At 45.1% G+C, this 10086-nt stretch overlaps 2 protein-coding genes across 2 annotated transcripts; one reads left to right on the top strand and one right to left on the bottom strand.

Moving 5' to 3' along the window:
- Positions 1-262: 262 nt before the first annotated feature.
- On the top strand, positions 263-3285 carry myl9b (myosin, light chain 9b, regulatory). The gene is made up of 4 exons (XM_085923169.1): positions 263-414; positions 1790-1993; positions 2074-2235; positions 2365-3285. Exons 2-4 carry the CDS (start codon positions 1810-1812, stop codon positions 2538-2540), a joined length of 522 nt encoding a protein of 173 aa, XP_085779295.1. The 5' UTR covers positions 263-414; positions 1790-1809; the 3' UTR covers positions 2541-3285.
- A 244-nt stretch (positions 3286-3529) lies between these two features.
- Positions 3530-9630, bottom strand: tgif2 (TGFB-induced factor homeobox 2). The gene is made up of 3 exons (XM_085923168.1): positions 9255-9630; positions 7390-7631; positions 3530-6849 (listed from the first exon to the last, which is right to left on the bottom strand). The coding sequence occupies exons 1-3, from the start codon at positions 9271-9273 to the stop codon at positions 5479-5481; spliced, it is 1632 nt and encodes a 543-aa protein (XP_085779294.1). The 5' UTR covers positions 9274-9630; the 3' UTR covers positions 3530-5478.
- Between the last annotated feature and the right edge of the window lie 456 nt (positions 9631-10086).

Raw genomic sequence — 10086 nt, 5'->3', positions numbered from 1 at the left:
TTCTTATAAATCCACCATGATGCTCCCATAGTGTCTCTGCGTCTACTCACAATACTGCCCCATACTGCAACGTCTCCTCTTCCTAAATATTTATTTCTCTAAATAAGGCAGCCCCGTTATAGTTCCTGTCATTTTTGCCTACTCCCCCTTCAAACATCTTCCTTGTGTCCGTGTGGCAGTAGCAAGCTGCAGCATGTGCATTCTTTTCCCTTGTATGGAGAAATGGCCTGGCCCCGAGATGTCTTTCTAAGGGCCGGGCCGACCTCGCTATTGGCCGGGACGGGAAGGGGAGGGTCTGATTCTCTAAACAAACTTTTCCGTGGGACTGCCTGCTTCCCTTCCCACTTTAGTCCTGTGTCTGGAGCAGTGGACAAAAGGCGTTTGAGGGACTCCCCACGTATACCTGAAAACAAGGTGAGAAGGAAAAGCTGTTTTCCGACTGGACTCCACATAAAGTGTTGAGAGTGGTGTGGATTCTGCGGGTGAAGATGTACTGCTTGCAACAAAGGACAATACTGATGGCTTGTTTGTATACTGGATGTAGCCCAGTGCACTCTACTGTATTTGTGTTTGCTCCATTACACGGTGGAATTCCTCTGACCCATTTAGATCTCTTTCGCACCTCATTGACTCTCCACATTTTGTGTTTTTGGAACTCCTGACCTTTGATCTCCATGGTTTGGGCAATAGTAAGGGATGACAGGAAGGCTGTTAGTCACAACTGAATGAATGTGCGGGTGTGCTTTGGTGTCGGGAAGAGGAGCTCAAGAGCAGTCATTCTATTCTATTCTATTCTATTCTAGGGACCAAATGCAATGATGAAACCAAGCCAAGCTGAACTCTGTTACCAAGGTCCAAAATAGTTGCAATTTGTTGATTTCAACACTCATTGATCATACTCTGTCCAGGAAACAGATGTCTACTGTTCCACTACAGCCAAAAATTTAACACAATTAGAGGGCCTCAAATTAGACTGTTTACATTGGTGTGACTTCAACTTTCAACACACACTCAATGTGGATGAGAGAGAGCCTTATCTGATTGTGTAATTTTATGGTTAAATTGGAAATTAGAGGCTGGTTTGTTTCCAGTTTATTCACTGAGAGGTCAGGAGCAAGAAAACTGTTGATATTTTTATGAATATAAATCACATGTATAGTATTATCAAGTATCTTGCATTTACAATTGGGTTCCATTTTAACAGGCCTTATTATAATGTTCATTTTAAGGATAGACAGCCCTTAGGGCAGTGGGTGTCTTTTCTCCGTGCAACTGGTTGGAATGGCAAAGGGACACAAATAGTGTGATGTCACCCTTTGTGTGAGTCATCCATTAAAATGGACCCACTCCGTCGTGCACAAACATGAACGAGATCCCTCTGTCTCGGTATCAACAACAATCACGAATCGCATCCCACAGCATACACGTCAGAGTCGAGTGTCAGGTCTATTTGTGGATGCACATCAAGCTAGCTACTGTGGAGATGTGCCATTTTCACACCCATTACTGGAGAGAGACTGTGAAGATGCTAAAATGATGATCGCCCATCCTGTTAAATTAAACTCACTGCAATGTTTCAACTGCAGATACACAACTTGGACAAGCATCTCCATAGAGATGGATTGATATATTTTATTTGATTAGCTTCAGTCATTTCATAATGTACACGAATATAAAGCCAAACAAAAAGTCACAGGTGTTTCCGAGGTATTTCTTTTATGTGTTGCTCCAACTCAATCGACCTAATAATGATAATTTAGCTAACGAACCCTAATCAATTTGCGCACAGGCCCAAACTCAACTGCCGCCATGTCGAGCAAGCGCGCCAAAGGAAAGACGACGAAGAAGCGCCCCCAGAGGGCCACTTCCAATGTGTTTGCCATGTTCGACCAGTCTCAGATTCAAGAATTCAAAGAAGCCTTCAACATGATTGACCAAAACAGGGACGGCTTCATCGACAAGGAGGATCTGCACGACATGCTGGCCTCTCTGGGTACACCATCAATTTTATTCAACTACCTGGACTGAACATTAGCACCGTTCCTTCGATTGATACCATTTTCTTGCCATTAGGTAAAAACCCATCTGATGACTACCTGGAGGGCATGATGAACGAAGCGCCGGGACCCATCAATTTCACCATGTTTCTCACTATGTTTGGAGAGAGGCTCAACGGCACCGACCCAGAGGACGTCATCCGCAACGCCTTTGCCTGTTTTGATGAGGAAGGGTCTGGTGAGTTGACATCATATTTGGGTCACTCAAGTCAAAATAGATGCCAGATATTTGTAAAGTATGAAATCAAATCTTGTTAGGGACACCTAACCTTGATGTTTGATCCAATGTTGCCCTTTTTCCTCCAAGGTGTGCTCCACGAAGACCATCTGAGGGAGCTGCTGACCACCATGGGGGACCGCTTCACAGACGAAGATGTGGACGAGCTCTTTCGCGAGGCGCCTATTGACAAGAAGGGCAACTTCAACTACGGCGAGTTCACCCGCATCCTCAAACACGGCGCCAAGGACAAGGATGACGAGTAGAGGAGAAAGGGGAGGCGGGCACCCACCTGCCTCTGCACACACGCCCCCACCCATCAGATTATACGACCTACTTTTATGAAGTAATACATGCTTGTGATATATTTCCGAATGTTTCCATGAAGAAGCATTGCATCTTAGCAAGTCATAGTGTAGAGATGCTATTAACTCCACAATGTGTGCACGCAGAGAGCTGATTGGGCAATCAGATGTAAAATTCCAGAACCTCTTCCTGCCATTTAGCTAGCATGCTTGCAAAAAGCTTCGCAAGTTTCCTCCGTAGTTGGTTTATCTATCGTGAAATTTAAATAGATCGCAAACTAGTGTGCTTCTATTGTCTGACTGAAATGCCCTTGATAGGAAGTTCCCCTCCTCTGTTGCATGATAATCCAATGTGGGCTGCGCAGTATGTGGACTTGATATGGCGTGATTTCGAGAGTTTGTGGTCAAAACTTCAATTTCACCAGCTGGTTGTGTATTTGGTCAGGATCTGTCATGTGTGCTGTGAAATTGTGAAATCACAGGGTGTAAAATGCTCAGGTGAATAAAGTAGGTTTATCAGTGTGCCCTTTGCCCATTAGAAACTTTTTTTTTCCCTCTTCTCCAAATTGTGGTTTAATAAGATAAATGGAACATGATGTCTGAGAACAGAGCCAATCAATGAAAATAATTCATTATCATCTTCAAATGTTTTTACTGCAACTGTATCTTTTGTAAGGAAGAAAATAAAATTTCCCTGCACTGAAAATGTTCCATTTGACTGATGGCAGCAAAGCTTTCACTTTTTTAAAAGAAACCTTCTCCTCCCCTCCTGTAGTCTTTGATATTTTTGGGATACACGTTTCCATATTTTTGTTAAAGTAATGTTAATGTCCAGATATTTTGTCTATCTAGTGGACGAAATGACTGTGGAAAAGCTATCGGTTAACATGCGAGATGCTAAAATTGACATTATGTGCCATCTGGATTATTTTCAAAATGCCACAACACTGATGATTTATGAAAAACTGAGCTTTTATTTCTTTGAAACGCTTATACAAAACACACAAAGTTTAAGGCATATATTGCACAAACTATTGAGCTCATTTATATGTATAAAACAAAACGGGGTTTAAGGCACAGAAACCCGTCATACTGCTAACGGTCAGTAACATCATTAAGATTTTCTGAATAGGTTTGGCAGTGAAGAAATGACAATGTTTGAGATAAATATGTCATTACCAAACTAAAACGCCTTGACCTTGAAAATATTTACATACGAAAACAACTTTTTCCAACTGGAATGTCAAGCATCTAAAACATACAAAACCATGCTATCTAAAACCTGTTCATCTAATTCTTTCAACCAGATATCTCTGGAATCACAAGCCACATCCATGTAGTAGTAAAAATAAAAAATAAAATACTACTTTAATACTTAGTTCTCTACGCAAAACCTAATCCTGGCGTGACCTGTGTAAAATGAGGTATACATGCACATCCGTCGACAACATGAACAGACCTGAAAAGAACAGAGAAATGAGATTCAATGTGGAAAAAAAAAAACAGCGAGAAGTTACTGGATAGGCCAAAAGAAAAAAAAAAAAAAGTAATTTATCTCTCAACACATGCAACGTACGTAATGGTACAAACTGGCCAAATGTTCAACGACTCTGGTAAACAGGAACTTCACAATTCCGCTACAGTATCTCTATGATGGCGACATTATTCAGCCGCACAAATATATTGCAGTTATTCTAAAGACAGTTTCATGGAAACTACGATTTCATGAATGACTGGACATTACTAAAGCACAGATGAGTGGAGTGGGGTGGGTTGGGGGGGGCATATGCAATATGCCTTAATAAACATTTGTCAGCTGTGACATTCCACTTTGGCCAAGTAGAAAGAAATTATTCTCACAAGAAGATCCGTTCTTGTGTCAATTGCCTCAGACAAAAAGGTGCCAAATTTAACAGAGCTGCAAGATAAGCATGATGTCATCAAGCCACTACGCGATACCATCATCGACTTCAGTAACAGACTCAATGTGACCGTCCTTTCATTCCGCAAGCCCCTCAAGGACAATACTGTTGGAATGGACAATAACTCATCATCATTATTATCAAACAGCACACACACAAAAAAAAAATCCTTTGGCTATAAAATACGGACATGGTGAATGTGGAACAAGATATAAACGGTACAGCATTACTGAAGAGAGACACCATTTACTCCAGTTTACCTCCATAAGAGAACAAAAATAAGCCAATGAAGATCATTCGAATTATAAAAACGAGGACTATGTTGTTAGTGTAACATTGAGTAAGAACAAATGTAACTAACCCCTGGAACGTGTTTGAACAGCTTTTATACATTCGAGAAAGATTGCTACCGAAGGCATCGCAAACCACACGCTACTTATTTTTGTGCACTGAATGGAATGCTCAGAGTGTTGCTAACAGCAGCTGCGTGATTTCAAAGCACTTAAAGAGGAAGCCAAGTTAAACATTTGCTTTACAAACACAGCACTCTGGTAATTATTGCGTTCGTTCGTAGAAGATTAATAAAACAACAAAACCAACCTGTTTTTTTTTTGGGCATCTCGGGGTGAGACCATTTTGCCACTCGGCTTGCGAACGTCACATAACGCAACCCAGAAACCAGGTAAGCTGGGACGGGTCATTGTCAGCTGATAGCATGTGTCAAAATGGCCGCCCCGCTGGATTTTCCTGCTTCATTAATAGTTGACATAGAATATATTGTAAAAAATATTTGTAACTTGCCTTTCCCTTAAAAAATACTTGAACCAGCAGCTATTTAAAACAAAAATCATACATCTAAAATAAAAGTCCTGTATTTGACAGGCACATGCGTCAATTCGATGCGGAGTGGTATTTCATTTTTTTAGCTGTCTGTCCCACTCTTGCCCCCTAAAAAAAGGCGAGCACCTGCGTTCCGCTCACTGTGTGCAGGCAGTGTGTTGCGGGCCCCACACTGCGCTGGTGATGGGCGCCTTTACTACTTGCAGGGGGCTGGGCTGCCTGGCATCAGCGTGGACCATGCTCCACATGTTGGGCACCACTGGCGAGTTTCTCTGGGAGCCGCCGCCGCCCCCTCCGCCGCTGCTGGGCGCTGCGGTGAGGTGTGTGGGGGGGCCCGACAGAGGTGTGAACGTTGAACTCGACGCTTTGAGGAGCTGAGATGGAGCCTGGTCGGAGGTAGCGACCGGTGAGGGGAGAGGGGGAGGCGAGGCTGATGAGGCAAAGGGGAATATGTGGGTTTTGTGGTAGGGCATGAAAAGTGAGCCTGTGAACGCCGTGACGCTTTGATTGGGAGCGGATGGCACCAGAGCGACGGCTGCTGGGGACACCTGGCTTGTGGTGGAGGTAGAACCCGTAGCTGGGACCGGAAATGGCCTGGTCACCGGCACTGGAGGATTATTTGAGGCCGCCGTCGGATCTGGATCGACGCAAGGCTTCTCAGATTTTGGCTGCCCATACACGGGCACCAAGGTTGGCACGTGGGCTGGGATGAGCTGTGACTGCCTGCAGTCCTCCAATGGACTCCAAATGACTTTGGTCCCGGGCATGGCTGACAACCTGGGGGCTGAGACCAGGACTGAAGCTGGTGCAGATGTAACAGAAGACTGAGGAGTATCTGTAACTCTGGCTGTCACAGACACTGCCATGGCCTTTTCCATCAGACTTTGGACCCTACATGGGTCCAAGACTTGCTGGCGGTCTTCAGGAGGAGGTGTGGGGCCCATGTCACTGGCGTATGAGCTACCCTGTGACTCTACCTTCTCAGTCTCTCTTGGGATGCTGGTGTTTTCCTGGATCCGGTTGAGCTTCTCCTGCTCGGCCGCCCTCTGCAGTGCTGCATCAACCAGAAGCCTCAGATCACTAAAATCCTGAGTGGGCATGAGCTCAGGGGGGGTTGGGGGAGGCGTGTTGAAGAGGCCGCCGGTTGGGCTCGCCGTTGCTCCTTGTTCCTCGACCTCTCTCAGCAGTCTTTGTGTGTCAAGCTTCATCAGTGCCTGAACCGAGCTGTCCTTCCCGGGATAGCCCGCTCCGGTCAGAATAGCCGTGGCGGTGTTGCCGAGGACGCCGAGGTCCAGCGTGGGGGCCGAGCAGATGACAGAGGGGCGCTGTTGAGTGGAGCTGGCGGACGAGGGACTCTCAGGGGAGCTTCCGCCACCGCCGGTGGACGAGTGGCCTTCGCTCTTGCCGCTCAACTTGCGGGAGACGGTGAACTTGGTGGGGTCTTTGCCATCTTTTCGCAACAGGTCAGGCAGGAGGCGGCGACGTGCATTAATGAACCAGTTACATATCTGGAAAAGAGGAAGGGATGGACGTCGTTATTATGTTTTAGACTGGCGCTTTAACACCGAAGAGAAAAATGCCTACAATTTTTGCACATGCTCTTGAAAATAAGTATTGCTTATATATAGGCCAATCCCGATGTGCTTGGAAAAAACAGGGAATGTCAGAAGTACATTTAAGTCATATGGAGATGTATTTTTAAACATGCCAGTAAGCGATCACTGCCAAGTGAGATCTGGACCATTTAGCATTCTAGTGGTCACTGGATTTCTACCATATAGTGTCATTTATGGCAAACGTGACCAGACATGACCCAGTTCCTTTTTGTGGTCCAACCTCCTTAAGACACATGCCAATAATGAAAGCCTGTGCTCAAAATATTGAGCCGCAAAGAGAAGCTAGCCAAATGACATTACAGCCAACCGACTACATGAACATCACTTGCGGCTTGTGATGGCACGAGAGGAAATGAGAGGAACAACAAAACCGATGAACATTCATTATGCGGCTCTCAAAACAAATATATCTGTTTGAAATCATCTTGCTACCTGCAGCACGGACAGGTTGGTCTGGCTGGACAAACTGAGTTTCTCCTGTTCCGAGGGATAGGCGTTGAAGCGGTGCTCGTACAGCCAGCTCCTGAGAATCTGCACCGCCTCTTTGGGCAGGTTGCCACGGCGACGGCGCTTCCCGAAGAGTCCCCTTCCTGACAGGTCGAGGGGGGAGCCGTCATCACTGTCGGACATCGCAGAAGACTGCTCCTGCTCCGTGTGACGCTCTTCTTCTGAAGCTGGGGGGGGGGGGGGGGGGGGGGAAGTGTCAAGATCTCAGCAGCGTTTAAAAGGATACTGCATCCATTACAAACAACTACAAAAAAAAGTGCTCCAAGATGAAACAAATGCTAATATTGTGCTCATTATCAGCATCAAAACATTGATGGGCCGGAAAGGTCCACTTAAATCCAAGTGAGGTAGTTCCATTTTGTTTTAGAAGTTTTGGGTGGTCAGTGGAGGGAATCTCCTCTTCAAAATGGAACATGCCTGATCCCATGGGGTGGGCCACAGAATGCACTAAATGTCTCTCTCTCTGCGGCTGAGTGAAACCTGACCCCCAGGGCAGCGCCTGTCTTCACAAAGGAGATTGTGTGCATATCAACATCACAGTGACTGCTGGCCCAGGAGTCCATTGACCATGCGAGCAAGAAGTAAGCCGTTTTCACTCAAACATTGCTACTTTTTACAATGACTTTTATACTAAAACCACAGTAAACACACTTTAAATGTGCATGGGAAAGCTAATGTGGAGAAGCCCTGCTTCTCTAATTGTGTTGCGGTATTAGTTAACTTCCCCTTCACGGGCCACATTTAGGACTAACAACATTTCATCTGGCCTGCCACATTTTATAAAAGCAAATAAAACCATCGCCGAAACAACTGAAGCTTACGACTACTGATTTGGAGTGAAACCTACAGCCTGTGGGCCATAGTCAAGACTCGCAAGCATTTGAACCCAGCTTGCCAGACATTCTAAAAACAAATACAACCGAGGGAGGAAATGCTATGGAGACGTAATCTCCAAATGCTCAGAATACATTGTATAACATTCGTGTGTTTCATTTTGTTTGGGTCGTCTAATAATGAGTTTAGAAAATTGCTCAAAATTTGATTATGCGCTAGTCAATTTGATTGTTGTTATTTATTTTATTCTAAAAATCGCCAAAAGTCCAAATAAATGCCCTCTCCTTCTGTTGTTGTCGACTCCTTAAATCGAACAGCTGCAGCCCGGGCCGCATTGTCTGGTCTGCCATTGGTGGCACCTCATTGTCAAAAGAGACGAAACTTTTTTTGTTTTGTTTTGTTTACAAGCGCATGCTGCTTTCATATCAGTTCGACCGCGACAAGCATGTGCGAATCTCACGCAGTCTTACTGTCCTTAACAAAAGAAACAAAATCGAAATCATCTTGAACAACGATTGAAAGTCGGTAATGTTTCATTTGACGGACAGAGGGGGGGGAAATCTCAGCATCGCCCGAGCCCGTTAGCTGAAACCAACAAGTTTTCATGCTAGCACGGTTTTCTTTTTTTTCAAAGACATCCACGTTTGACGGACAGCGTTAAAAAAAAGCGGACGAAATTGTTGTTCGGGACACAAAGGAGGCAGACGGCAAGCCGCATGTTGTTCGGCCAGATGGACACGATGCCTTTGGGCTAAGTGGGCAGCCTCGGGAGATAACTAGCTGGTTAGCTGTCCCTCCACAATTAAAACACAAACACGCCGCATTGGCTGGCGACACGCACGCACACAAAACGCGCATTCCATTCTAAACCAACAGCAAAGACACATTGAGCTCACATAAGAGAGCCAGTCTACGTTTCGAATGAAAACGTTGAAATTGCCAAAAAGTACACTTACTTCGCTTGAATGCTTTCATTCTTTTGTTGATGGCTGGCTGGAAAGCACGCAGCTGTCTCAAGTTGCTGCTGTGGGGAAGCGTGCCCGCGAGACAAACGACGGTTGACACAACAGTACTTCTTCCCACACGCTTCTTTTCGCTCCCGTTTTGCACAAACTTAAACGCGTCGCCTTAGAGCTTGCTTCGCGTGAAGAGCTTGGCGCGGTCGGCCAGTTCCCATCCCACTGTTTGCTTTCTTCTGAGGATAAATGTTTCCTTTCGGCGTTGCTTGTTCTTTACCTGCACGGCAGCAAGCAGAGCTCTTTGCCAATCTTGACAGTCGCCACTGGAATGGTCCCGCCTTATCGACGGGAACGGGCCAATCACGACCTTCCCTTTTACCTCTTTGACAGTTGTCAACCAATCACGACGCTCATCTGGACAACGGCCAGGCTCTGTCATCCAAACTGACGGTAAAACCGTTCCATTCAAAATGTAAAACACATGAGATCGAAATGCAAGATTTGACTTGAAATAACAATTCAGTTTATTTACAAACAAAAAAACAACAACGCAGCTGTCAACTAGTGGTTTTCGAATGATGCATTCACGCTTTGTCGGCGGCATGACGTAACACTAAGCCAAATGTTCTTGTTATATAAATTCTAAACGACGTCTCGACTAATCTATTGTGCAACATGTTGGGAGTCAATTTTAACGGGTTAATGATGTAATCTACATTAAATGCGTGTTCCAAGTTGATGACCGTGCAAAACAAATCCAACAACACGTGTACCTGTAAATGACATGGTGATACGATACGGTTTCGATAACAGAGAGGGGAAAAAAAAT

Source organism: Syngnathus leptorhynchus, chromosome 11, assembly GCF_054491065.1.
Source record: "Syngnathus leptorhynchus isolate UIUO chromosome 11, UIUO_Slep, whole genome shotgun sequence".
Taxonomy (NCBI): Eukaryota; Metazoa; Chordata; class Actinopteri; order Syngnathiformes; family Syngnathidae; genus Syngnathus; species Syngnathus leptorhynchus.
The sequence above is the reverse complement of the archived record's forward strand: the minus strand, read 5'-3'. Positions and strand labels throughout refer to the sequence as shown.